The 27,840-nt window shown below is 49.1% G+C and overlaps 2 protein-coding genes and 1 pseudogene across 3 annotated transcripts in view; 1 reads left to right on the top strand and 2 right to left on the bottom strand.

The window, feature by feature from the left end:
• Positions 1-23,550, top strand: part of Rsph9 (radial spoke head 9 homolog) — a 31,750-nt gene extending 8,200 nt beyond the window's left edge. The window contains exons 3-5 of one of the 2 annotated variants that reach the window (XM_029561602.1): positions 676-805; positions 1,975-2,121; positions 23,305-23,550. In XM_029561602.1, coding sequence (XP_029417462.1) covers positions 676-805; positions 1,975-2,121; positions 23,305-23,408 — 381 coding nt within the window. In that variant the 3' untranslated portion in view covers positions 23,409-23,550. Of the gene's footprint in view, positions 1-675; positions 806-1,974; positions 2,122-7,136; positions 7,371-23,304 lie in introns of those variants that run through there. The other variant, XM_008829058.2, reaches the window with a different exon arrangement.
• On the bottom strand, positions 7,920-26,123 carry Mrps18a (mitochondrial ribosomal protein S18A). The gene is made up of 6 exons (XM_008829057.3): positions 25,979-26,123; positions 18,954-18,985; positions 14,956-15,063; positions 11,676-11,799; positions 11,414-11,483; positions 7,920-8,381 (listed from the first exon to the last, which is right to left on the bottom strand). Exons 1-6 carry the CDS (start codon positions 26,079-26,081, stop codon positions 8,237-8,239), a joined length of 582 nt encoding a protein of 193 aa, XP_008827279.1. The 5' UTR covers positions 26,082-26,123; the 3' UTR covers positions 7,920-8,236.
• On the bottom strand, positions 16,437-18,716 carry LOC103730774 (annotated as a pseudogene).
• Positions 26,124-27,840: the final 1,717 nt, after the last annotated feature.

Raw genomic sequence — 27,840 nt, 5'->3', positions numbered from 1 at the left:
TATATATATATATGACAGGGTTTCATGAAGCCTACAATGACCTGAAACTCTCTAACTCTTGAGAATTTGAACTCTTGATCCTTCTGCCTCTACCTCCCAAGTGCTGGGGTTACAGGTATATGCCAACGTATCTGGTTTATGCAGTGTGAGGACTGAAACCAGGGCTTTGTGCATACTAGGCACGCACTCTATCAACTGAGTTATCCTTTCATGATTTTTGTTGTTCTTGTTTTTCTTTTTTGTCTTTATTGCTCTGTATTTTAAAAGGCAAAATAAGCAGCCTTTAAACATGATGATTTAGTGGTATGTCTGGAGGGGGACATAGCAAACCCATATGGGTGGTTGGCCCCAGTGGGGGCAGCTCTAGGAGCATAATTTTTTGCCTCCATGACTGGCCGTAAAGGCCATAGTTTGAATATTTTATGGCCTTTATGTATTATTAATTAAAGGAAGAAAGGAGGGGGAGGGAGAGGGAGGGAGGAGAGAAGAGAGAGAGGGAGAGAGGAAGAGAAAGAATGAGAGACCGAGAGAGAGACTCCAGGAGGCTTACCAGGCTTACCCAACATAACCCAGTGCCCAAGACCCTCTGGAAAGTTACCATGCAGAGCTCTGTCCTTGCACCCAGGGTAAGCAGGCACAGCTCCCTGGCAGGATGCTTCTTTCCTGTCTCTTCAGGTCCAGATTAAGGAAGAGTCACGCCTGGTGTCCATCATTGACCAGATTGACAAGGCTGTGGCCATCATCCCCCGAGGTGCCCTCTTCAAGACCCCTTTTGGAGTTACCAGTGTCAATCGCACTTTTGAAGGTGAGTTCTCTATGGATCCTCTCAGAGCAGGAAGTGCCTTGTCTTGGATTTGGTTGGATATGTCTGGGAGACCAGGGACATTTGCCCTCTTTGGAGAAGAGTGGCTGTGTCCACATCACCTGGCAGGATGGGGCTCCTGGTCTGCTTCTGTTGGTTAGTGCCCTAGGAAAGGGTTTATTTGGTTTACAATCCCAGGCTCCAGTCTATGAGCAGGGAAGTCACAAACAGGAGCTTGAAGCTGCTGCTCACATCACATCCACAGTCAAGAGCAGAGACAAACACAGGCATGCTCACTTGCTTGCTTATGCTCAGCTAGCCTTCTTCTCACTTCTCACATAGTTAGCCCCCTGCCTAAGGAATGGTGCCACCCACAGTGGGCTGGGTCTTCTTATATCACTCAACAATCAAGACAATCCCTTACAGACAAGCCCATAGGTCATCCTGATCTAGATAGATTCTAGGTTGTTTCAGATTGACAGTTTAATTAACCAGCACAGTTGGCACAGGTTACCCAGTCCCTTTACTCTGAGGGGCCAAAATGCATATGGTGGCCTGGGCTTTCCTGGGTCAGGGGTACCTGCCTCTTGCCACCTTCCTCTCTTTGCTCTTTAAAAAAAAATTTTTTTTTATTAGGGTGTGGTGGTACATGCCTTTAATCCCAGCACTCCGGAGGCAGAGGCAGGTGGATCTTGTGAGTTCAAGGCCAGCCTGGTCTACATAGTGAGTTCCAGGACAGCTGGGACTGCAGGGAGACCCTGTCTCAAAAAGACCAAAAAAATTTTTTGTTAATTTATTTTTACTTTATGTGTATGCGTATATTGCCTGCATGTAGGTAAGTGCACCCATGTCCTGCCATGCCTGTGGAGGTCAGAAGAGGCTGTCAGATCCCTCGGGACTGGAGTTACAGATAACCGTTAGCCATGTGGGTGCTGGGATTCAAATCTGGGTCTCCTGCAAGAACAACCAGTGTTCTTAACTGCTGAGCCATCTCTCCAGCCCCATCTTTGCTCTTCTTATTGCAGTGGACAGAGGGAATGCTGTTCCTTTTTCTCACTTATCTGTCTGTGGCTGACTGAGCCCTTTGTAGATGTCTCCCAGTGATGGAAATGCAGGGGGAGAGGGGCCCTGGGCATTGGGCTCACTGTCCTCCCTGCCTGCCTCCTTTCTAGGCCTGACCTTGTCTGAGATCAGGAAGCTCAGCTCCTACTTCCACTTCAGGGAGGCCATTGACCTGAAGAACAAGACCTTGCTTGAGAAGGCCAACCTGGACCCCTCCCTGGATTTCATGGACTCCCTGGAGTATGACATCCCCAAAGGTAACAGACCATTAACTTGAGGACATGGAATCGGTCTTCAGGTCAGAGCAGTGGGTCAGCCTGCCTGCCCTCCAAGGCTGGGAAGGAGAGCCTGGGCAGGCATTGGTGGCTCACCCTGAGCCTTGAGGGTAGGGCTTCTCAGACTATTGTCTCAGCACTCAGTCACTGTTGTCCAGTGACAGGAGGTGAATTACTTTCTGTAAGCTTTTATGGATGCAGAGTATTGTACTGTCCCATGAGTTTTTGTGCAGTCCCTTTAAAAAAAATTTCCTTTTAAATGCATTTCTGATGTCTACTTCAGCCAATTTTCTTTCTTCTTGAGACAGGGTTTCCCTGTAGCCCCAGCTGGTCTGGAACTCGCTATGTAGACCAGGCTGGCTTTGATCTCACAGAGATCTGCCTGTTTCTGCCTCTCAAATGCTGAGATTAAAGGTATGTACCACTATGTCTGGCACTTGTATTTTGTTTTGTTTGGTCTTTTTGAGACAGGTCTTCCTGTAGCTCCAGCTGGCCTGGAATTCGCTACGTAGATTAGGCTGGCCTTGATCTCACAGGCATTCACCTGCCTCTGCATGTGCCACCATGCCCAGCAAAATTTATTTTTTGTGTATACGAGTTTTGCCTGCATGTATGTTAAGTGCATCCCTGCATTAGGTGCCTACAGATCCCCTGGAAGTGGAGTTTCAGATGGTTGCTATCTGCCATGTGGGTGCTGGGAATCGAACCCAGGTCCTCTGCAATAGCAGCCAGTGCTCTTAATCACTGAGCCACCTTTCCAGACCCCCATATGAGATTTTTTTTATAGTCTTCAAACCAACAACTTCAGAGGCTGGTGGTTTCTGGCAGGGCTACCAGGAGCTGATTCCTTTCCTTGATCGTTACCATAAAGAAAAGTGTGTCTAGCATGTTGCAGACGTCCAACATAGGTGTCAGACTGTAGGCCTTTAGGGACCAGACCCACAACTAACTCAGAACCCTTCTTCCTTTCCCATATTTGATGATTCTGAGAAATATGATGATGATGATGGTGGTGATGGTGGTGGCGATGGTGGTGGCGATGATGACGACATTAATGCAGATATTGTACAACACAGGTGTACTGACATATATGCAGCCAAAACACTCATACACATAAAAGTAAATTAAAAAGCCAGGTGTAGTGGCACACGCAAAAAGAGAAAAAGTCATAGAGGTGATTTGAGGCAGGCCTATCTAGGAGTGCCTGGAAGGCTTCATTGGTAGATGCTTCTGGTGACTTGAGGGCAGGTCTGTGATCATAATGCAATGTGCACAGGTAGACAAAGAAGGGGCAAGTCTCAGGCCACTGCAGTGCTGGGGGGCTAATGATGACACCGAGCAGCTGGCCTTCACCACAAGGGGGCGCCTGAGTCAAGCCACCTTGAGCACAGGCCAGTCTAACAGTGGTAATAGGAGGGTACTGGGACCAGTAGGGGAGGGAAGGAAAATGAATAAGGCTGTGTGGTTCTCAACTCATACCCCAGCTCTGATTTCCTCTCAGACTCTGGAAGACCAGAATGAGCTCCTGAGTAGGGGTAGGAGGGGGGTTCTTTAGCCTGGCAGATGGCAAGGGTGATGGGCTGGGCTGTTGAGTGGGGCCAAGACCCCTGCAGGAGTCCCCTGGAACACCAAACTGGCTAGGAGGGTGGTGTTTCAGCTCTTTCTGCCTAGGTAGGAGCATTCTTTCTGGGTCCCAGGCAATTGTTCAGGATGACTTTGTGTCACTTCTGAGCAGGTGTGGTGGGGGTGGACTTTCCCAGGGCCTCCCATACTTTGTGTCCACAGAGATAGGCCTGGACCTCACAGCTTGTCCCTGGGATAGTCTTGGCCAAAGAGAAGAGGGGGAGGAATGTTGCCTGGGGCCATGATGTCATCATGAGCTGTCATGCCATGCCCTGGGATCTGTAATTTTGTGGGAGTGGATCCCTGGCAGGACCATCCTCCTGGTGGATATAGGGCAATGGCTGAGACTTCTCTGATCTTGGACTCACAGTGGAAGACTGGTGGAGCACTGGGTCAGGCAGCCAGAGTGTGCAGCCATATTCTGCCATTCAATACTACATAACCTTTTACTCTGTCAACAAATGGTCATGGAACAGCTGCTGTGTGCCAAGCACTGTTCGTGCCCTTGGAAACAAGACAGATACCCCCTCTGTGTCAGGGAAGTTTAGGGAGAGCAACTGAGATAGGCTGGGAATCAGAAATTTAGACTAGAAGATGTCAGTCAGGAGTGCAGAGAGCAGGCAGAGGAAGTGGCAGAGAGGGCTGGGGCCCAGTGTCTCTCCTTGCCCCACTCTGAGCTGCTGTGGAGTTAGGTAGGGCCAGGTGCAGGCTGCGGCTCCATTACTGAAAACTCTCAATTGTAATGTCTAGTTTGGACAGCAGAGGGCAGCAACGGGCCTGCCGCCTGGAACCGGGCCTAGGAAAGCTGCTCTAAAGGTGGTGGATGGGGGTAGGGGACTACAAGATAGGATGAGATATCGGGCATTGGAGAGAGCAGGCAACATGGTGTTAGCATCAGCCTTATAGGTGTGCTCTTGTCTAAGTCCTTTGGAAGCCTAGCGGACCGGGGGCCCTGCCACCCATCACTTGAGGCTGGCATCAGAGCGTCTCTCTTCTTCCTCCATCCCCAGGCCTCTAGCAGGGTTGATTCTACCTTATGGTAAGGGGGGACAGTAACTCCCCCCATCAAGAAGCTGTGGCCAATATTCTGTGACAGAGTTTGGAGTCTGAGGTGAGACTGAGGAGAGGTGTAGGCCGCTTGCTACCCCTGAACAGTCTGACTCCAGCTGGCCCATGCTCTCCCTTGCTATTAGTCTCTGGGCTTGGCAATCTTTCTTCCTGGGTGGCAGGAAGATGCAAAGGTCACACTCCACCCCCCTCCCAGCCTGAGGTGGGTGAGATCCCAGGGTTGGGAGACCCAGAGGCACTTCTGGCCCAGACCAACTGCTGAATTCAGGGCTGAGTCTCCCATAGGTGGACCGGAAGTCAGGTCTGAGGAGACTTGGAAGAGAACTAGAGCTGTAAACTGCCAGGTCAGGCTACTGCCTGCCTTAGAAGGGCAACTGTAGCTGGCTGGGCCTGGCTTTTTCCACATTTGCACTAAGACAGTAGTGGTAAAGGTGACAGTGAGTTCTTGGCTCATCAGGTAGATGCTACGTGACTCCTGACACATTGACTGTGTGTCCTGGATGACCAGCTGAGCCAAGGATGATGAGAGGACAGGAGCGTGCCAGGAATGTGAGGGAAGGAGGGAGGCTGGCCTCTGGCATGCTGTAACTCGGCCAGCACCCTTCTGCCTGCTTGGCACTACCCTCTTAGGAATTGTGTATTTCTCTAACTACCTGCAGTTTCCCCTTGCTGTCTGAGAGCTCCTGCTGCTGGGTCTAGGCCACTTATCCAAGTCCTATTCCTCATACTGGAAACAAGAGATGGCCAGAGAGGCTGGTGTGAGGGACCCTTTACCACCATGTGGTTGACTGAATTGATGGGAGTCTGACTGTGGTGGGGGTGGGGGTGGACTCCAGCCTCCATATTCTCCAGGATAGCCCTTTGCCCAGGGAAGCTGCAAGCTGGCCTTCCTGGGTGGGCAGAGCTATCAGTCTAGTCTTGCTTAAGTCAAGGAGACTATATGACTGTGGGCTCCAAGGGCAGGGAAGGACCAGGTCTCTGTAGGAAGCTGCCCAGATGATGCTCTGGGCCCTCCTGGTGGGGTGCTAAGGCTAGGGAGTGCTACCTTTTTGGACCTGTCTGTTGCCAATGACCAAACACAGTAGACTGGGGATACTTTGTCATACCCTATCCTCATCTCCTCCAGGCAGTGTTTTCTGGTGACATGTGACCCAAGAAAGCCACCAAGGTTCTCAGGTGCCCAGAGAAACACCCTCAGCCTGAGGCAGTACTTAAGCCTGGCCCTATGACACAGGCTGAGGAGATTCCTTTTCCATGATGTCTGGCAGGCATTGTGGCTTAGGCAGTGAGCCCAGGGTCTCCACTTCATTGTGCTATGCATGGATGGTGGCACTTGGTGTCAGCCACAGCAGTGCTGGGGTGTGAGCGCTGAGGGCCAGAGGCAGTAGACCTCCATGTTTCCAGAAAGCTCTGGTTTGACCTGGGCAGGCAGCTAGCTACTCACTGAGCAGGGCTGAGCGGCTGTCAAGTTCAGGCCTTTTGGATGCAGGGTGGCCCCCAGTGGGTGGGGACTAAGTTGTGAGGCTGTTGGGTGTGGAGTGACCAGGGTGGGTCATGGTTGGTGGTGGGCTGTGGGAGGCTAGGGAGGTGGGAGCCAGCACCGGGGCTGGGCTGGCAACTGATGAAGGCCTCAGAACAGCCCTCAGAGCAGGGCTCGTTGGTTCAGCACCAAAACCTTCAAAGCATTGGCCTTCCTGGCAGGGCCCAGAGCAGGGCTGTGGCTGGTTCAGGGGAGAGGCCTCGAGATGCGCAGGGGAATAGAAGCCCCAGATCTACATCCAGAGGCGATTTTCCCAGGCTCCTTCCTCCCACACAGAGACTCCCTCCCTTGGATCTGGAGCTGGATCAGGGCCTTCTAGCCAAGTCCTCCTGGCTGCTCTACTCAGCCTGGTTTGAGCTGCTCCTGTCTGGAGTAGCAAAAAACCAGGGTAGAATTAGTAGCTGAAGTCCCCTCCCACTAAGCATGGCTCCATCTACCAGCAGTCAAGAAGACCCCTGAGCTAGGCCTGGAATAGCCAGACTACAGTTTGAGCCAGTGCTTGGTCCCATCCATCTGGGAACAGAGGCTCCAGGTCACAGGGATCCCCACTGTCCTGTCTCCTCAGCCCTGGCTTGTAGTTTCAGTTCTTCTTTCTGGAAGCATTGTGATGAGCAGCTGGTATGGCATCAGGAGCCTCGATTAGTTCACCTTCTTTTGCAGTGGCTTCAGCCCTAGGCTTGGCCACTCAAGAACAGCACCTCTGCCCAGGTGGCAGGGCTCTGGCTCTGTAGCCCCAGGTCTCACCTCCTGTCTGTCCCTCCTCCAGGATCGTGGAGCATCCAGATGGAGAGGGGCAATACCCTGGTGGTGCTGCGAAGCCTGCTATGGCCAGGCCTTACTTTCTACCACGCGCCCCGAACCAAAAACTACGGCTACATCTATGTGGGCACTGGGGAGAAGAACCTGGACTTGCCCTTCATGCTGTAGAGGGGAGAGCCTAGGTATTTGCTATAAAGAGTTGGAACACTATTTTCATAAAGCTCAACAAATTTGGCCTATTTGTTTATGATTTCCATCATTTTATCTTCCATCTAGTGCCCAGGCTCTGAGTGGCCCGCTGAGCCAGGAAAAGCTCTTTTTTTTTTTTTGTCTTTTTGAGACAGGGTCTCCCTGTAGCTCCAGCTGTCCTGGAACTCACTATCTAGACCCGGCTGGCCTTGAACTCACAGAGATCCGCCTGCCTCTGCCTCTGCTGGAATTAAAGGCGTGCGCCACCACACCTGGCCTGGAAAAGCTATTTCTAAACAAGTGGCAGAGACCTGGAATGTGTGAATGAAGGAGACACTAAGGAATGAGGGGTGGAAAGTGGTGGGAGGGGATGGTCAGAGGCCTGCTGGAGGCAGCACTTTCTGAACTCAAGTGAAGGCTACCTTGGGGTGAACCTCCCAGCTGAGGGGCTGACACCTGTCGGCAGAGGATGAGGACCTGTGCGGCACATGAACCCATTCCAGTCATTCACGTGGCCCATCTGTAGGTGAGTGGCTCCATGCTCAGCAACTGGCTGGACAGGGGAGCAGGACCCCACATTTCTAAGCAGTGACCACATGGAGAAGCCCAAAAGCTTGCTTTATTATGTTTCTTCAGGTAAAACTGCCCCAGTACCAATCTCAGCCCAAGCCAGTCAAGAGACCACAGCAGTAGCCAGGAGGTCCAGATGGCCTGCCTACCCCTGGCTCCCAGCACTGAGGTTGGGCAGGTCCAGAAAGATAGTTCCAATGTCCCCGTGCCATTCCTGTTGGAGGGCAGTGGTCCTGGTGGGAGGAGCAAGTACGTGGTGTGGCTGATGGCTCAGGAGCTAGCCTCGGTTCCCAGCAGAAACCAGAAACCAGAAACCAGGAGCCAGGATCGTGTGGAGCTCTACTTTCATTAATGATACAGCTTCAAAGGCTTTCTGGAGTAGCAGACATTGTCCTTCAGGAGTGGTGATCCCACAGCCATGCCCACCTTGTTCCAACGGTGGCCTTTGTTGTAGATGGGCTTGACAGACCTGGGAGCCCAGCGTGTCAGGTAGCTGTGGAGAGGAACACAAGGCTGCTGTGAGCACTGGGGACGTGCTGGGCCAGGCCTCAGGAGCCACACCACCCCTTTCACCAGTTTTCCTCTCTGGAAGGGCAGGGGATTTTCCTGGGAGAAACTGCTGAGTGTCTAAACAGATGGGCTAGGCTCTTGCTGCTGTAAGTGTGTGTGGCCAGGGTCAGGCAGCCCAGGCCTGGCTCCCTTGATCTTTATGAGTTGTGTTCATGCATGCTGTGGGGAAAAGGCGGAGAAAGACTGCTTGGAGAGCAGATCACTCCTGTCTGGCTTGAGCCTAGGGACAGGAGAGTGATGTAAGGGCCTGGAGAAACCCTGCACTCTTTCCCACTTGGCTCATTCTGTCACCCCAGCCTCCAGGGAACTCCTCAGGGCACCTCAACTGGTGCAGGACCCCGCCTCTCACCCAGCCCCTGATGGGAAGCAAGGGATGAGCTCCCTGGGTGCAGCCCCAGCGCGGCAGGTTCCTGTAAGTAGGAGGGGGTGGGGAAAGATGGCGGCCACCCATGGTCCTCTGGCCTCCTTTGGGGATGGCCTGGGCCCTGATAGTTCCTGGAAAAGTGGCTCATAGCACCAAGATTCGGGTTTACTTGGTTCAGAATGAAACCTGGATCCTGTCCAGAAAGGCCCATCCTTCATTCTCAAAGTTCAGCCACAAAGGCCAGGAGTCCTCCCTTGCTTCATACATGCTAAGTTGATGCTTGCCCTGGCCGCCTCTAGAGACCCTCAAGTAAAGCTTCTTAATTTAAAAACTAGTATCCCTGACAGAAAAATTTTCTCTTGCTTTTGGCTGAAAATTTTTAGATGAAAAAAGGATTGCTGATTCATGCATTTCCCCCATGCTTCTCTGGACCTTGGTCTTTGGCTGTCAGCCTTATGCAGAGGGGAAATTGCAGGAGGTCTGGCTTCTACCCCATGTGTACTGGGCACAGGAGGCAGGCCCTTCCCACATAAACTGGAGACATTAACACCACACTGGGATGCTGAATGTGGAGGGGCTGCTGTATCTGTGGTAAGTTGTTTGGATCAACAGGTGAGTCCAGGACAGAGTCCCCCCCTAGTCCTGAGAGTGGAAGGTGAAGACACAGTTTGGGAGCCTGGGACTCAGGGATTCCAGAAGACCCCAGCTGACCAGATTCTCCAGAGCTACCTCCTCAGCTGTCCTTCAGCTAGTCTTAGATCTGATATTTGTGGTACACAGTGTCCAGCTGGCAGGGGAGGGCTAGGTGGCCTCCGGTCAGCTTTCTGGGAACACCTTGGCTCTAGGAATTCAGCCTTTCTCTTTTTTTTTTTTGTCTTTTTGAGACAGGGTCTCCCTGTAGCCCCAGCTGGCCTGGAACTCACTATGGAGACCAGGCTGGCCTTGAACTTACAGAGATCCACCTGCCTCTGCCTCCCAAGTGCTGGGACTACAGGTGTGTACCACCACGCCCAGCTAATTCAGGCTTTCTCTTAAACCAACCTTCTACCTCTCCTGAAAGGGAGGTCTGGCCCTCTCCTGATGTGTCCTAAGCATAGGAAAGAGAGAAAGAGGGCAGGCCTTCCTGGGCCTGGTGGAGATGTCAATGCTGTACCAGGGTGCTGAGGAGACCTGTGAATACAGAGGGATGCAGTATCCAGAACCATGCATGCATGGGTGCTCAGGGACCCCTGGGTGCAGAGTCCTTTGCAAGGGAATCAACTGCTTCCTGAGCCAGGACTCCCCCTCCCCCAGTGTGGCCTTCTGCAATCCAAAAGCCCCCACACATCATCAATCCTGTGTCACACTAAAGGACACCGGATGTAAGGGAGGGAGCCTGGCCTAGCTTCAAAGGCCTGAGGGCAGGATGGATTGTGTCCTCAGGCCTGCTGCTGCCTCTTAAAAAGCCAGGAGGTGGGGTGGGCTCAATCCCCAAATAGACCAGAGCACAGAGAAGAGACATAGGAAGGGGTTACCATGCCCTGCATCTCAGGGATGTTGGCAGATGGCCCAACTCTGGCCCTGCCTCCAGGGCTGGGAGAGGCAAGGTACAAGGGGGCAAACCCATGTTCCCACATCTCACCCCCTCTGCCTAGCAACCTCATCTCCCAACCTCCACCCTGGGTTCTGGTAGGGATCAGCACTGGAGGTCTGTGGGGGCTGAGAAGTCCTGCTTTGCTTCAGGTCCTGTCAGTTCCCTGCAGAGCATCCATCTTCCTCACTCTGGTCTGGGAACCACCAGCTACACTGGAGGGAGGAGGCACTGGTGGGGAGCATAGCAACCACACTATCAGTCTTACAGGCCCAGTGCTACTCTGAACAGGCAGATATTGAAGGTCTAAGAGCATGCAAGGGTAGCATCAGAGTCAGGGAGAGGAACCTGCAACAGGGCAGTTGCCCGTCAGATGAGAATCTGCTCCTACTCTAGAGGGGGCCACCCTGCTGAGACTGGAGGGTTGATGTGACTGAAGGCTCTGGGCTGCCTTTCCTCTCTTCCTCAGGACCTCTCAGGATGGACATGAGGCTGTGTAGGTTGTTAACTACCCAACTCTAGGGAACACTAGTTGAGACTGAGTCTCTATGCACACTGCCCTGAGGTGGTGGTGCAGTGTACAGCTGCTTATAGTGGCACTATCCCAGAGAGTCTAACTTGCTCTGCTCTCTAATAATCCCAGTGCTGGAAAGAGCTGGGACACTGAAAGTTTGTAGAAATGCTCTCACATCCCTATAGCAACTCAGTATGATGTCATAAGTAGGGATTAGCACATTTTAAAGCTCAATCAGCAGGCCTCCTTACAACCTCCTGGCCCTTGTATCAAGGCAGGAAAGAGGAAGACAGACTGGGGCCAGGAAGGGAGGTGGTAGACTGCATACAGTGCAGCCATGGCGGGAAGGCTGGAAGTGTGCTTGAGCTGGTAGGAAAGCAGCAGACCTAGCCAAGGTGCACTCCAGCTCTCCCGTGCTGCTGTGACCCGTGGGGAAGGCTCCCCGAGAATTCAGCAAGAACCACGGGGCCCAGAGAGCTCAGGTCATTCACACTCATCTTTGCTTACCGGTTGAGCTTGGGCTTGCTCTTTGGTACATATCCCTCTGGAAGCCTCGGCCTGTGATTTGGGAACAGACCTGAGTGGAAGGAAGGAATGTAAGAGGTGGTCTCCACAGCTCAAGAGGCAGTCAGGGGGAAAGCCCATGGGAGTAGGGGGCTGTGGGGGTGAGTACAATCTGCACTGCCTCACCACTCTCTTCCAGCTGTAGCAGCTGGTTAGGAGGAGGTGCCTGCAGTCCCCAGCCTGAAAAGCCCTGGGGACATTCTACCTGCTCGGTGGGCCATCTTCACACATTCCTCTATCTTGCGGTGTTCTTCCTGGCAAAGACCTGTGACACTCCGGGGCAGCATGCCTCCGTGAGGCCGGATGAACTGACTGAGCAGCAGCACATCCTATAGGAAAACCAGAAACAGGAGTGTGGGTTAGCTGGTTTGCTTGTGATGTTGGGAACCAGGGCTGTGGGATGTGCAGGGCTCCCAGCACTCCAAGGGGCTGATGTGTTTCAGGAGCCTACCTAAATCACTCCCTCAACAAGAGCTCTGCACAATCTTTTCTCCAACAAAGGTCACTCCCAACTTGTAGGACTTCTGTACCCTGAGGCCAACCCTGTGAGTTCCCCAAACCTCCTGAGCACTGCCTGATAGACTAGGTGGGACCAGAAGCTCCAGGGAGCACATCTTTCTTTTTTTCGGTCTTTTTGAGACAGGGTCTCCCTGTAGCCCCAGGTGGCCTGAATTCACTATGGAGATCAGGCTGGCCTCGAAATCACAGAGATCCACCTGCCTCTGCCTCCTGAGCGTTGGGATTAAAGGTGTGTGCCACCATGCCCGGCGAGAGCACATCTTTTATGAGCATGCAGTGCCTTTCCTGGTGGCAAAATGCTTGCTGGTCATTTTCCACTGGTGGGTGGGGCATGTAGGTTATTTTCACAAGAGGGAAAGCCTGTTCCATCTCTGCCCCCTGTTCCATCTCTGCCCCCAGAACCTAGATGGCACAGGCCAGGTACATGCCAACAACCCCCCCACCCGTTCCCACTCAGGTGCTGGGCAGGCACCTGAGCTGAGGAGGAGGGACCCAGGCTGGGGAACTCATCAACATTTCTAAGTCTACTAGTTAACTAGACAGAAATGGATTCTCGGGCTTCCTGGGACATTGCATGCCCAACAGGCTGCTTGGGATAAGCCTAGCAAAAAGGACAAACTGACAAGAAACCCTTTCCCGAATGGTCCCGTCATGGATGGCTGAAGGGGTTAAGTAACATTTTGCCCCTTACCAGGGCCCACATACCAACTTGTTGGCCTGGCAGGCGCCTCACTGTGTAACCACAGATTTGTTTTAATCACGGGATAGTTCCTGAGGGATCCAGGCCCCGAACTCTCACCCCTGTACTCTTCAGAGAAAGCCTTGGATTGGATTAATCCAGGGCTAACTAACATGCTGGGCTAGCAGCCTCGGGACTCTCCTTGCAGGCTGCCAAGCAAATCAACAGTTTCATGCAGCTTGGGCCAACAGTGCTCCAAGTGGAAAGGGGAAAAAGGAAAAACAACTTTGGCCTTTACCTCAGAGGGGATTAGATTTCTTCTCTTGGAAAAACAGAGCCAAATCTATTTCCTGGAAATGGCTAGTAGGAGGGTACCCCTTGGTGGTGGGGCAGGTATGGGTTTTGCCCCCATCTGAAGCTGGGATTCTGAGTATGCCTGTATTTTCACTGACATCAATGACAGGAAACTCTGAGCATGGCTTCGGACTGCACTCTACCATCCCAGGTACCCATGTATGCAGCCCCGGGGGCCTGGGGGTGGATGGAAACCAAGGTTCCCAGTCCAGGAGATTAGTTGGGTCATTCTGTTCAGATCTCATGGACATGTGGCCTCTTCCTGCTCTTATCACCTGACCAGGATCTCTGCCCTTAGTCATCCTATGCCTCAAAGGGGAACTGGGACAACTCACAGGTCAAACTGGCCCAGAGCAGGAATCACCTGAAATCCCAAAACAGAGTTCTTCATGCCACCATTGAGAGCTCTGAAGAACAAGTGTGAATGATCCCAGGGCTGGCTCTAGCCTTGCTACAGAGCAGAAGTACAACATGAGCTCTGCTTGGCTTCTGGAATTTGGATTCCAGCTCTGACATTGTGGCTGGGAGATCTGAGGCAAATTTTAACTGCCTTAGGTTTCCTCACTGCAACAAAGGCGAAGTCCTTACTTCATGGGGTTAGTGTGCAACTATGTAAGTTAAAAACACATGAGAGCTCACAACAGGGGCTAGCAAAGCAGGCCCTAGGCTCACTATGCTGCCTGTTGTGGGTGCTGTTCACTGTCATCTCCTTGCCCGGAAGCAGCTGCTCTGGATGAGCTGGAGCAATCAGGTGTGTATGGAGCTCCAGTATGAAAAGAGAACCCTATCTGTATGCAGATCACACTGGGAACTTCAAACTACCTCATTATGAGGAGAGCCAAGCCCAGACCTCATTCCATCCTCATGAGAATTACTCCTGGCATTCTGAACTAGGCCACAACCTCAACCAGTGACTCTGCCCTGTAGCCCATGAGAACTTTAAAAACACCAGTCCCAGCCGGGGTATGGTGGCGCACGCCTTTAATCCCAGCACTTGGGAGGCAGAGGCAGGTAATCTCTGTGAGTTCAAGGCCAGCTGGGGCTACAGGGAGACCCTGTCTCAAAAAGACCCCCCCCCCAAAAAAAAAACCCCCAAACAAAAAAAAACACCAGTCCCAGTCCTGTAGGCCAAGTATGGGTCTGAGGTTGAGCTGGAGGGTCAATTATTTTAAAAGACTGATTTTATAAGTGTTTTGTCTGCATGTACGTGTGTGTACCAAATGTGTGCCTGGTGCCCATGGAGGCCAGAAGAGGGTACTGGATCCTCTGAAACTGGAGTTACAGGCAGTTGTGAACTGCCATATAGACACTGTGAACAGAATCCAGGTCCTCTGCAAGAGCAGTCAGTGATCTTAAACACTGAGCCATCTCTCCAGTCCCAGATTTGTGTTGTTCATTTTATTTATCAATTCATACAAAATATCCCAGATCAATGCCTTTAATCATCCTCTTCATGTCAGTCAATCTGGAGGTAATATAATTCATAACTCCTTTTGCTGTTAATTGACTACATGTAACCAATCATATGGATGATTTCTCTTTAAATATTTTGGTGAGATTTCAAATACCTTTTGGAAAAAAGGTACCTGGGAAGTTACAGTAATCCTGCTCTTGCCTCTGTTGACCCCTCCATCAAAGTTCACTTTGATATTCTCCTGGAGAGCTGCTCAAAATTGGCTTCCATGACTCCATCTTCTATAGGGTGGTTGCAGTCAAGGGTGACCTTCAAAACCTGCTTCTTTTTTTGCTCCCCTTTGCCACAAGCTTTTTCACGGGTGCAAAGGCAGCTGCAAAGGCCCAGCTCCATATTCCTTAGAGCTCCTTAGGTGATTCTACCATGCAGCCAGAGTTGATAGCCAGTCACTACATGCTCAAGGTAATAGGAATCTGACCCCAGCAAATACAGGGTGAGGGTCTCAACACCCAGACTCACCTCATAGTTATATCTGTGCTTCAGGTTCCAACGGCAGATGGGGCACTGGCCTGATGGGTTAGGGGGATCTGGAGTTGCCTTGGGAGTTCCTGTCATTCGGCCTTCGATCTAAGAGTCAGAGGAAAAAAACAGTGTGAGAGCCATAGCCAGGCATGCAGGCCTTTCACTGTGAGCAAGTGCTGTATGATGAGAATGCCAGTCAAACTTTATTTCTGGAGGTCTCACGGCAGCAATTAATAGGCTGCTTGCACTGTGGAGATATTCTGTAGTTGCTACATGTTGGGTCTTTACGTGGCCATTGGGATGTGGAAACAATCTGAACACAGGTGACTAGCCAGATGAGTGATGCATGGCTATGATCTCAGTAATGAGAAGCTGAGGCAGGAAAATTATAAGTTGAAGGCTAAAGTGTACTACATAGTAAGTTCCAATCCAACCAAGGCTTTCAAAACTAGACAGAACAAGAACAACACAGGCACAGACACACAAACTGCTAACTATAGGGAAGCGTTTGCTGTAGAAGCTGAATGCTATCTTTCCCAACAACCCACAAGAAAACACCTGAATACCAGGCTTCTTTCTGACATCGGGAAAGGTAATACATGCATGTGGCAAATGGTTCCAACAGGTCTTGGAGAGGTGACTCAGCAGTTAAGAGAACTGGTTGCTCTTGCATAGGACCTAGGTTCAGTTCCCAGCATGCATGGCACCCACACTGGGCAGCTTCATCCACCTATAACTCCAGTTCCAGGGGATCTGACACCCTCTTCTGGGCTCTGTGGGCATGCGCACACACACATAGTGCACATACAAGGAGGTTCACACACAAACATAAAGTTTTTTAAAAAGTTACAAATGAGGGGCTGGAGAGTTGGCTCAGCAGTTAAGAGCACTGACTGCTCTTGCAGAGGACCTGGGTTCAATTCCCAGCACCCACATGACGGCTACGAACCATCCTTAACTCCAGCTCCAGGGGAATCTGAAGCCCTCTTCTGACCTCTGTGGCACTGCACAGACATGGGTGCACTCACATACATGCAAGCAATATACCTGTATACATAAAATATAAATATTAAAAAAAAAAGTTACAAATGGGCTAGAGACTCAGCGGTTAATAGCACTGACTGCTCTTGCAGAAGACCCAGGTTTGATTCCCAGCACCTACATGGTGACTACGAATCGTCCTTAACTCCAGTTCCAGGGGAATCTGACACCCTCTTCTGACCTCTGCGGCATTGATTGACGGGTACACTCACATACATGCAGGCAATACACTCATACACATAAAATTAAAAAAAAATATTAAAAAAAAGTTACAGAGCTGGAGAGAGAGCTCAGCGGTTAAGAACACTGGCTATTCTTGCAGAAGACCCGGGTTCAGATCCCAGCACCCACATGGCAGCTACAACTGTCCATAACTAACTCCAGTTCCAGGGGATCCAACAGCCTCTTCTGTCCTCTGCAGGCATTGCATGACACAGGTGCACTTACCTACATGCAGGCAATACACACATACACATTAAAATTGCAGTGACCTCCTGCCTCTGCCTATTATCATCTTGATTTTATCATCTTGGATGCCACCTATCAAACCCTGTGGAGGCCACATGTGACATGACCTTTCCATCATGGCTGTATCCTGTGACACAGCCTTGGAATGGCTAAGTGTATTAAAGCAACAATGTGGGAGTGAGCTCTGATTGCAAGGGGGCTTAGAAGGCCTTTCTGAGGCTGAGCCTTTTAGAGCTTGGCTGGGACAGATTTGAGAGGTATTGGGACAGAAGCAACACTGTCCCCTGGGTGGGACTGGCCAGAGGGAAAGGGGCCGAAAGTTGTGCTAAGTTATGCCAGGCACCACTACCCACCTTTCTGCCATGGCAACCACAACTATGTCAGAGAGAAGCCGTGGGCTAGAGAAAATCTGTGGGTACACAGGAGGCCTTGGGAGGGAGACTTGTGGGCCCAGGAGAGAGCTAATGTTTATTGGTTCCCTGTTATAGCCTGGCTCTGTGCTAAGAATGGTTTACATACACCACTTCATTTAACTCCAACTTAGTGCAGCAGGCACCGGATCTCATTTCTTTCTTTTTTTCTAAGAGTGAACTATATTGATTTATTGGCATCATCAATTTATGAACAAGACATCATTTTTTCTTCATGAAGCAAGGCTGATTGCGATCTGCCAAAGCAGGTGTCCATATCTTCACTGTCAGGATGCAGCACTGCAAGCCTCTGGGGTCAGTTATCCCGTTTTCACCTTCACAAATTTTATGCTGCTGCTGGAAGACTTCTCGGCATTTGTTTTGAATTCTATTTTCAGGGCATCCCTCACTGCCTTTGCACAGATGTGGGAGAACTGCATGTAGCTGAGGCTGGCCTGCTGCCAGTAGGCCACCATGGTGTCTGCAGCCGGCCCACCGGATCTCATTTCAGAAGGGAGAGTAACACCCACAGCCAGTCATAGCAGTGCCTTTCCAGGCATGGGTTCTCTGTTCCCTCTCCAAATAGAAGTTCTATGCCTCACATGAAAAACCGTCTTTACACTCAAAAGTTGGTTGTCTTTTGAGGACTATGGGATAATCTAGGCCCCATGAGCTGGGCAGCAAGCCTTCAAGTCTGAGTTTCTAATATTTTCTCAGACATTGTCACTGGTGGGGAACTGGTTAGTGGAGAAGGAGTCTGACAATGGGAGATGACATCCAAGCACGGGCTGCCAGAGTCTTCTGGAAATAATCTGGGGGAATCAGTCACCAGAAGAGTAATGGACATTCTAAAGAGCAGGAAAGAAGGCCAACCCAGGGCAGCAGGAACATTAGCAGGAGATTTGGGGGTGTGGGGGGTGGGGAATGACACGGGACTGAGTACCTAGTAAGCAGAAATAAGATGCCATTTCAAAAGTCTGAAAAGCTCTTTGCTCCAGTTTATAGGTGAATACTACTTTCAGCTTCTTGCTGTAGGAGACATGATTTCAACCTAGGTAGTCCAGGGTTATCTTGAGCTCAATAAGGAGCTGAGGATGGCCCTGAACTCCTGATCCTCCTTCCTCTGTCCCCTGAGTACTAGGACTCCAGGTATGTGCCATCAGGCTCAGGTTACTTCCGATTTTAATCACAGAACTAGAGAGGTGCCCTAAGGGCATGGAGTTCCCTAAAGAGTTAGAACTGCGTTGAGGCTAAGCAGTGAAAAGGCTGAGCAAATGTTCTGGGGAAGACTAAAAGGATTCGTCTGGAGGATAAAACTGCCTTTCGGAGGACTATGCTTGGCTGACTGCCAGAAAGATTAAGTCCTTGGTTGACATGGAAGTTCCAGAGGCTTCTGGGAGCTCAGTGAAGTGGCTGAGAACTTCTTGGAGGCAGGGAAGACTGTGTGAAAACAAGGTTGTCTTTTAAGGATTATGAGATAATCTAGGCCCCATGACTGACTCCCCCAGGGAGGTGAGATGAGCCCAGCAAGGGAGAGGGGGGTGAGCAGGCAGATGAAGACTTGTTCCAGCCTTCTTACCAAGACACATGCCAAGGTGCCAGCTAGTACGTTAGGGTCTAGAAACTGTCACCTCGTAAATGCATCACTCCAGGGCACTTAGTCATTCCAGGCAGAAAAAGAACCGAAGTCCAGGCCTCTGGCTCTGGGCCAACTTACGTGGGCTCCTTAGCTCTGCAACACTGCCTTAGTTTCCCTTTTGGGAAACTGATTTATCACCTGCCAAAGAACATATTAGCAAAGGTCTCTGAGACTTTGTCATACAAAAGGTTACTTTAATCAAATAACAGATACCTCAGCCGAGGCACAGCGACTGTTCCTGATTAACTGCACTATGGCATATGGCCTGAAAAATAGTGGACTTCAGGATTTATGGTCACCAAGGGAGCAGATCCTGGAGCCAGAAGTCCAGATTGGGCCTCCCTCCTTCCCTCAGAGGAGGCGAGTAGTCAGAGGAGAGTAGTCAGGAGGCTCCGTGTGTTAAGGAGGTTCTAAGTGGCCAACGCGATGATACTTACTATAGTTGTCTTCCCTTCTTGGATCTCTACCACTACAGAGATAAAGGGAAAAAATTAGGTCAGCCATTTAATAAGGAACAGGGAGTTTCAAATAACAGCTCAAATTCTACACAGGCAAAAGTAAGGAGCCTTCAGCCTGCACTCTCCCACGGTCCCCGCCTGGGACACAAAGTGTGCAGGGTTCAATCCCAAGTGCCAAGGCTCTATGCCCTGAAGGCTGGCTGCAGCCAAGCTTGGGGTACTCAGGCAGCAGCATCAATCTGGGACTAGGGGCTCCATGTTGGCTGCCCTACTGTGGCAATGGTGACCTGGCAGCTGGCAAGACAGCGGCATGGAACAGACTTCCAGGAGTACCTATTGCATACGTCCCTTCACAAAGCCAATCAGCCAAAAGTAGTTTCTGACTTTGAAGGGTTCACAACCTGAAATGCAGCATTGGACTAACAGTGTTCCAATGGTGGCTTCTCAGTGAGACAAGTTCACTCCCAAAATGTATCCTGAGCTGGGTTCTGTTCTCTGTACCAGAGAAAGCTGATGAGAGAGGTGGGGAATAAGGTGCAGATGGTGGTAGGAACAGCAGCACTTCAGGGAGCACTACCATACCTCACTGAGAGCAACCCCTCAGCCCAGGCCTGCTGAGGTCTGAGGCAGGCAGAAGAGAAGCGGAAGTGAGCAGATCAGCTGCACACATCTGTCAGGCTGCACACATTTCCCACCTCACCTAACCAGGATGCTGAATGACAACTGCTATTGTAATTAAAAGAAGCAGCAAGCTGTGAGGTCACGTACAGCAACTGTTCTTGGAGAGCCTCCCGAGCTCCCGGCTTCTTAAGCAAGAGCCACAGCTGTTAGCAAGGGAACTGGTACACAGCAAAGGCTCAATAAATGCTGTCAAGAGAGTGAAATAATTGTCACCGTCCCCTTGTAACTGTTAACTGCTACAAGAGAAAGCTTGGGCTCACATAGTTGCTTGCAATCTGTCTCTTAAAATACTAAAACCCTATTTAAACAGTAGCGTGCCTATCACAGTTTAGTTTTACTTAGTTCTGGTCAAAGTAAGAAGTAATGTAGATTAGAAAAGAGCCCAAGGTCCTAACTTTGACAAAGTTAAGTGGGAGCTAAGGAACTCTCCCTAGAAGTATCCATCAGCATGTACATGACTGTCTGTGGGTTGCAGGAGGCTCACAGCCAGCTGTGTGCATATGTGTTAGAGACCTGGTTACCCTCTGTGGTGGGAATGGGTGCTTTCTGTTTCTTCTTTTTGTCTATCATATTCTCTAAACATATACTGCTTTTGCAAAACCATAAACAATAAAAAGAGAAAGGACCGTCTAAGGAAAAAAGGCAATTCTAAACCAGCCAGAGCCCATGTAAGCATCTGTGATCACTGAGCTCTGTGACCGACATCTAATTGGACACAGACTGCCTGGAATTGCTCCTCGTTTGTTTTCTGGGCAAACCATTCATAAAGACTCATTATTCCCAAACTACCAACCTGAGAGTCCCTCAATGTCCAGTTCCAGACACACAAAGGCAAACAATGACCAGAAGAGCCCAGGGGCTTTCTCCAGAGAACACTGTAGCCACTAATGAAGTCAAAGAAAAAATTAGGTTCCTCCATGTAAAAGAAACTGCGTCACCTCACACACGGATCTACTTGTTCTGAACAGAGACCAACCCAGGAACGGGATGTGGGTGAGACTCAACCTGGTCGCTGGCCTGGAAGCCAGCACAGCTGCAGAGGGAAGGTCACTGTGATGTGTCCATTGCAGAATGGCCCACCCAGCAGGGTAGAAAAGAGCAGAAGGTGGCTGTATATCCAGCCCAGAGGGGGCCCCAAACACCCCAGAAACTTAAAACTCAAATCGAGGGAGGGCCTGAGGGCCACTAAATGGGAGCAACAGGTAGGGGGTGGGGGGTATCTGAGAATATCTCAGGAAACAAAAGCAGAGACACATTCTAGTGCCACTGGAGTCAGCATGGGGACAATAGCCTGAAACACAAAGAGGATAAACATGTGGTTCCCTTCTTGGTGCAGGCACTTGGGTCCTAACCATGAGGTAAACAAGTCTAACAAAATACACATCACTCTCGGCAAAGACCCAAACCCTGAAGTCATCCCACTGGCCCCTGGAAAAGAGATCAAAGCCCATGGCAAGCTCCACTGTTCACAAGCTCTCCCACAGCAACTCTGAGCCAATGGATGTCATTACTAGAAGCCAATGGGTAAAACAATAGGCAGATGCTTATCTCAGAGAGACAATCTGTCAAACCAGAGGAATGACCCGAGAACTCACACAAGACAGAGATTGATCAGGGTGGTGTGTTAGTGCAGGGGGAGAAGGCCCGGCTGGAGCCTGCAGAGGCCCTCAGTAGATTTGAAGTCTCTGGAAAGAGGAGATAGGAATCAAAATAGTATTGATTTTCAGTGTGCATAGAAAAACATGGCAAAACCAAACAAAACCTGAGACCCATTTTGTCCCTGGCCTCTTCTCCATTCAGCAGAAGTGGGGGTGGTAAAGATAAGCTGCTCTAAGAGATTTAGGCACTAACGGAAAACTTGTTTAGGAAAAAATGAAATCACCCCTGTGTTCTGAGATAGGGCAGCATGAAGTAAGCTATGGAAGAGATGAAGCTGTTTTCTAAAGGGAGCTAAAGGCAAAACCTCTTACAATAGGCACTCCTCACACACATGAAATAATCTGTCCCAAATGAAGCAACATTCACTGAACACGAGGAAGGGGTAGCCTGGCTCTACCTCCTGGGCAGTGTTACAACAGAATACGAAGGCACAGTCTTTGCCCTGGAGGAGGAAAGGGAAGTAAGTATGGGAACTTTTCACCATAATAAAGTCCATGCCTCATAAAGAGGTCCTCTGAGTACTTCAGTAAATACTGGCCTAGGATGGAGTCCAAGATAACTGAATTATAACAGCCTGGAGTGAGCAGCACTGTGTGGAGATGGCAATGAACGCAGAAGACCTTGATGGACACATAAACACAGAGGCAAAGAACCGTGGCTACATAAAGACCCAATTGTTTAGCAGAGGAAGTGAGGGAGGATGAATGATGGATAAGGGCAGGGTACGGCTGCAGTTAGTGGCCAAAGAAACCAAGGTGCCAAGGATCTGCAGACACTAAGATGGAAGCAGAGAACAGAGGAAAGGCCGGGAGGCAACCCTATGTCTCACGTAGGGTCAGCGAGAAAGCAGGCCTGTGCTTCTGGTCACTCTTCTCAGGCATGGTCTCCTTCAGTTCACCTTTAACTCTTTTATTCAACTTTCTGGTCTTCTCGCTGCCTGCTGGTTTCTCTTCCCTGAACTCCTGAGGGAATGTTCCTCTGTCCTGTGCTTCAGAATGAGTCTTACTGCTGCCCAAGTGTTCTTCCCATTAGCAGGGCACTCAGGATTATCCCTATGTCCCTCAAATTCTTTAGAGCCCCCAACTTACTCTTCTCCAAGCTTTTAGCTATAGAATTGCCCACTGTTATCAGATACTTCCTTGCCCCCAAAGCTATGTCCTCTTAGCTAACTGAAAGATGAAATAAATTCCCTTTGGCCTTCCCTCGTTTCAATATTCTAATTTAAGAGTATGATTTTTAACTATTCATGGTTTCTTGTTGTAAAGGTAGTTCCTTCCTAAGGGCTCTAAGACAGGAATAAGGTCTAACACAATCATTAAATCTGATATCACTGATGAAACCACTAGATGGTCTTTGGCAAGTTAAGATGTAAGAGCTTTCAGCAAAGGAAGGAAAAAAGAAGTTCTGCCATTAAGTACCAAGGTTATGTTATGATGGCGAGGGGAGAGTGCATGCTTGCTCTAATTCCTTTTTGGTCTTTTTGAGGCAGGGTCTCCCTGTAGTCCCAATTGGCCTGGAACTCACTATGTAGACCAGGCTGGCCTTGATTTTATAGAGATTTGCCTGCCTCCTGAGTGCTGGGATTACAGGTGTGCATCACGCCCAGCTCCAGCTCTACTTTCAATTCTACTATTTACAGCTGATGTTAGGAAAGATATTGAATCTTTTAGAATTGGATTTCCTTATCTATCAAAATAATGACAGCTAATATACACCTTTAAAGGACATTAAATAAGTGTGGAAAACCTACCACATTACTTGGAGCAGGCACTTAGTAAAGCACAGTTTCCTTACTTGTCCCAACCACCTCCAGTCTTGCTTATCCCATAATCCTCTAACTCTCATTTTGGGTTTTGTATGTACAGCTATCAAACTTTAGACCAGGTTGCCTCATCAGCAGGACTGATATTTTGGGCCAGATGATTCTTTGTTGTGGGGAGTGGTCATATGTGTTGTAAGATGTTTAACAGTATCCCTACTCTCTCTACAGAAGATACCAGTAGCACCAGCTGTGATACCAAATATGTTTCTAGACATTGCCAAAATATTTCCAGGGGTGGAGTGTCAAGGAGAAGAGTGGATGACCATCCCTGACTGAGAAACAATGCAGCAGACCAAAAAATAACACTGGGCCTCGGTCCTCATGAAGTCTTTTTCTTTATTCCTTTCGGTCCCCACAAAGCACTGCTATAATTACATAGTTCCATCTTTGGAAAGTAAGAAACTTGAACATTTTCAGCAAAAGATTCATAGATTCAGTTTGTTCTCTATAACTTTCAATTTAAAAAAATTTATTATTTTTATTTTATGTGTATGCATGTATGTATAGGCAAGTACACCCGTGTCGTGCAATGCCTGCGGAGGACAGAAGAGGCTGTCGGATTCCCTGGAACTGGAATTATGGACAGTTGTTAGCTGTCATGTGGGTGCTGGGATTCGAACCCCGGTCTTCTGCAAGAACAGTTAGTGTTCTTAACCACTGAGCCATCTCTCCAGCCCCCCACAACTTTCATTTCTCTATGTACAATACTAGTTGAGTGTCAAATATACCAGCTAGACTAATGAAAATCAGCTATATATATAAGCCTTATCAGTAGACAGAACAACAGAAGATTCATCTAAAGGCTTAGAGACAGGTGATTCCAAAGAACACAGAATATGAGAGTTTGTGCTTTCATGTAAAAGCACATCAGGGGCTGGAGGGATGGCTCAGTGGTTAAGAGCACTGGCTGCTCTTGCAGAAGACCCAGGTTTGGTTCCGAATATCCATGTGGTGGCTAATAACTGTCAGTAACTCCAGTTCCTGACAGGGACCCAACACCTTTCTCTGACCTCTGCAGGCATCGTATGCACCTACATACATGCAAGCAAAAAACTCATACACATTAAAAAAAAAAAAAAAAATCAAAAAAAAAATTTTTTTTTAAAGTACATCAATTCAACATTCAGCTGACAATGATTGACAGGAGAGCTACCACCCTAAGTATACAGAACAGGACTCACTCCAAAGACCAATTGGATTTTGCAGTTCATTACTTCACAAATTCTCCGGCTTAAAAAAATTCCTTGCTGGATGTGATGGTGCTTGCCTGTGATCCCAGCACCTGGGAGGCAGAGGTACTGCCACACATTTGAGGCTAACTTGATATACCTAGCAAGTCCCAGGCCAGCCAAGGCTACATAGCAAAACCTTGTCTCATTCAAAAATTTAAGTCTAATCTTGAATATTCCTGTCTTAAAGTAAGCATGCAAAAAACAAATCTTGATTTTTCTTCTAGAAACTTAGCAAACAACAGTTTCCACTCTGGTAAATGTCATAAAGGATATGGAATTTGGAGACAGAAGTATCTGACACTTGGAAGACAAAAGTGTTATGAGCATTAGCCAAATTTTACAGCATGAGATCATAGACCCTATCTAAATCCATTCTGTCATTAGCATGATCTCTTTACTAATGACTAGGTCTGACTCTACCAAGGCAGTATCTGGACTTTTTATTTCCTAGCAATTGTTCCAGCTTTCTATTATGGCTGATTTCTCAAGTATATCTGCTGTTAACCAGATTCCTTGTCTGCCACTCTATTGAAACTGTTCTTTTAAGTTGGATATAGTGGCTTAGGCTGCAATCCCATCACTTGGGAGGTTATGGCTTTTTCTTAGCTCCAATGACTCTTCTTTTTGGATTCTTCTGCTCTCTCTGACAATATGATCACTCTTTTTCTCTGGTTACTTCTCAGCTTTAACTGATACTCACTGGTTGGCCAACACTGTGCTGGACTCTGAAAAACAAACACTACATAATTTCTTTAGCACATCACATGTCCTTTTCTGCTTCCCACAGTACACAAAGGAAGGCTATAACCTCCTGAAAGATCTCTTAAGCCTGCCAGAGTCCATCCTTTTAGGAGCCTGTTCAAGAAACACTCCCTTTATGAAAACTTCCAACTGGCTTTGCTATTTCCAGTAACAGAATCTTCCTGTACTTTCTCATGCAAATGGATAACCTGCATTTATCAGGGGCGTACACATATTAATTCATTAGAACCTAAGCTTCTCAGAAAAGCTTTCTCCCTTCACAATCTCGTCACAGCTTGAAGCATGGCAACTTGGACTTCAGTAACCTCTCAGTTAATGCTAGAATCAGGTTACTTTTCCAGACTTAACAAAGTGCAGAACCAACATTTAGACTTCCCTCGATCTTAAATGTTCAATAGCCTTTGCACCTCGGCTGCCACCCCTCAGGGAGATTAGTAACTTGGGCAGAAACACCAACCACGTTCAGAGAAGAAACTGGAAAGGGAGGCTCTGGGGAAAGAGTATCCAGATGTTCTTCCTTCACAGTTCCGAGAGGCTTTAACCAAGCAGGAGATTCAGACAACATGGGAAGAGACAATTCGCATTCGACCCCTTACTGAACTTTCCTGAGCCCTGAGATACGCTTCTCTTCCGTCTCTAAATAATCACTCATTTCTCTCAGGCCTCCCCTATTCACGGAGGGCAGTACGGGCCAGGAGGGCAAGCTTCAAGGTGTGGAAGGGCTTTTAAGCATCCCGGGGAGGAGAGCACCTCCGGTTTCAGAATTGCGCAGAGGAGCACGCACGGCTGGCGAAGTGTCCTCTGCCGCTCTTCTCAAAATCCTGAGGTCGCTGGAACCTGGGACTCACCTTCTCTCAACCCACGAACTGGAAGCCGTAACCAGCTGGGGCCTGTCAGGAGCCCGTGGAGCAGCCGTCCACAACCGGACACTAGCGCCCTGAGGGCCGCCATGCTGAAGACACTCCTGACCTCCAGTGCACTTCCGCTTCCGGAGAGGAGCGGGGCGTGCGCAGCCGTAGTGCGGGGAGTAGGGGCTTCAGGCGATGTTACTCCTGTCACTTCTATTTCTAGCGGCAGACGCGATTTGGTGTAAGTGTGTTCTTTGTGTGAAATCTGTGCTTTCTAAGTGTCTAGAGGAGATACTCTAGCTCCGGTCTGCCAGACTCCAGTCTTCAAAGTTACCTTTGGGAAAGTTACACACCATTACTATTTTTTAAAAGAGTTTCTTTTTCTGCTAGCCAGCTGTGGCTTTTCAGCTTTTGCGACTGAGGCTAAGCCTGTCAGGACAGATTAAAAATGGTTACAGACTCTGGCTCTGGGAATAAGAATCACCAGGCCTGGAATAGAATTAATGCCCTCCGCCTTCACCTGCTAATATTTGTGGCTTATATATAAATCTCTCCGGCCTTTGGCACAACCTGTCTCTGCGTATTCTTTGAGTACTTGGTAAGTGCTTTCTTAGGATTCACTTAAAACGTCATTCACTGTGGAAATGACCTTGACTTGCTGGATACTGGTTCACAGCAACATCCATTTTAGTGTTTGGCACAATTTCGGTCTCCTTACCAGACTGTAAGCTCCATTAAGACAGAAACACGGGGCGCTGAAAAGATTGCTCAGTGGTTAAGAGCACTGACTGTTCTTCCAGAAGACCTGGGTTTTATTCCCCAGCACCCACATGTCAGCTAACAACCATCTGTAACTCCATTCCAGATGATCTGACACCCTCTCTGGCCCCTGAAGGCATTGCATGACACGGGTGCATGCAGGCAAAACACATACACGTAAAATAAAAGTAATAATTTTTGGTCTTTTTGAGACAGGGTCTCCCTGTAGCCCCAGCTGTCCTGGAACTCCCTACGTAGATCAGGCTGGCCTTGAACTCACTGAGATCCGCCTGTCTCTGCCTCCCGAGTGCTGGGATTAAAGGCATGCGCCACCATGCCCAGCCAACATTTTTTTTTTAAACGACAGAAACACAGTTATTTTTCGTTGACGCTCATTCCTAGAGCTCTTAGCACAGTACCTGATACATAATAATAATGTAATAGATACTTGTTGAATGAATGAGTAGAACCTAGTTTATAAATAGAAAAAAAAGGTGGTAGTGGTGGCCCACACCTTTAATACAGCACTCGCGAGGCAGAGGTAGGCAGATCTCTGTGAGTTCAAGGCCAGCCTGGTCTACATAGGGAGTTCCAGGACAGCTGGGGCTACAGGGAGACCCTGTCTCAAAAAGACAAAAAAAAAATCAAAAAGAAAATATAACTGCATAATTTTTCCTGTTTCAGATTTCCTTGAGTTACCTAAGAATAGAAAATCATTCACAGCTCAATTCCCCCCTACTAGTCTCCAATATAAGCCTAAAGAGGGGTTTTCTAGTTATCTCACTCTGATTCTCTGGTGAGAAAAATTAATCAATTAAATGACACAGCAAGTTCTTGATGAAGGGGAGAGAAAGAACCCATGGTTAGTTGGTATTGTCAACCAAGTGGGTGCATCCAGGGGTTCCAACACCCTCTAAGGGCACCAAACACACACATGGTACACATAAATACATTCAGGAACTTGTGAATACACATAAAATGAAAAATAAATCTAGGCCAGGTGTATTTGCTTACAATACAGTCCAAGTGAGACAGAGGCAGGTGGGTGGATCTCTCTGATTTTAGGATCAGCCTGGTCTACATAGCCAGTTTCATGCCAGCCA

This window comes from Nannospalax galili, unplaced genomic scaffold (assembly GCF_000622305.1).
Source record: "Nannospalax galili isolate Female #2095 unplaced genomic scaffold, S.galili_v1.0 scaffold653, whole genome shotgun sequence".
Taxonomy (NCBI): domain Eukaryota; kingdom Metazoa; phylum Chordata; class Mammalia; order Rodentia; family Spalacidae; genus Nannospalax; species Nannospalax galili.
The sequence above is the reverse complement of the archived record's forward strand: the minus strand, read 5'-3'. Positions and strand labels throughout refer to the sequence as shown.

What these genes read in the sequence shown, in the direction of transcription:
- Mrps18a (XM_008829057.3), bottom strand. Translation starts at nt 26,081, where the DNA reads ATGGCGGCCCTCAGGGCGCTAGTGTCCGGTTGTGGACGGCTGCTCCAC. An exon ending in AGTTCGTGGGTTGAGAGAAG is followed by an intron (nt 18,986 to 25,978) that starts GTGAGTCCCAGG and finishes TTATCTCTGTAG; the next exon opens with TGGTAGAGATCCAAGAAGGG. An exon ending in AGCACAGATATAACTATGAG is followed by an intron (nt 11,800 to 14,955) that starts GTGAGTCTGGGT and finishes GTTTTCCTATAG; the next exon opens with GATGTGCTGCTGCTCAGTCA.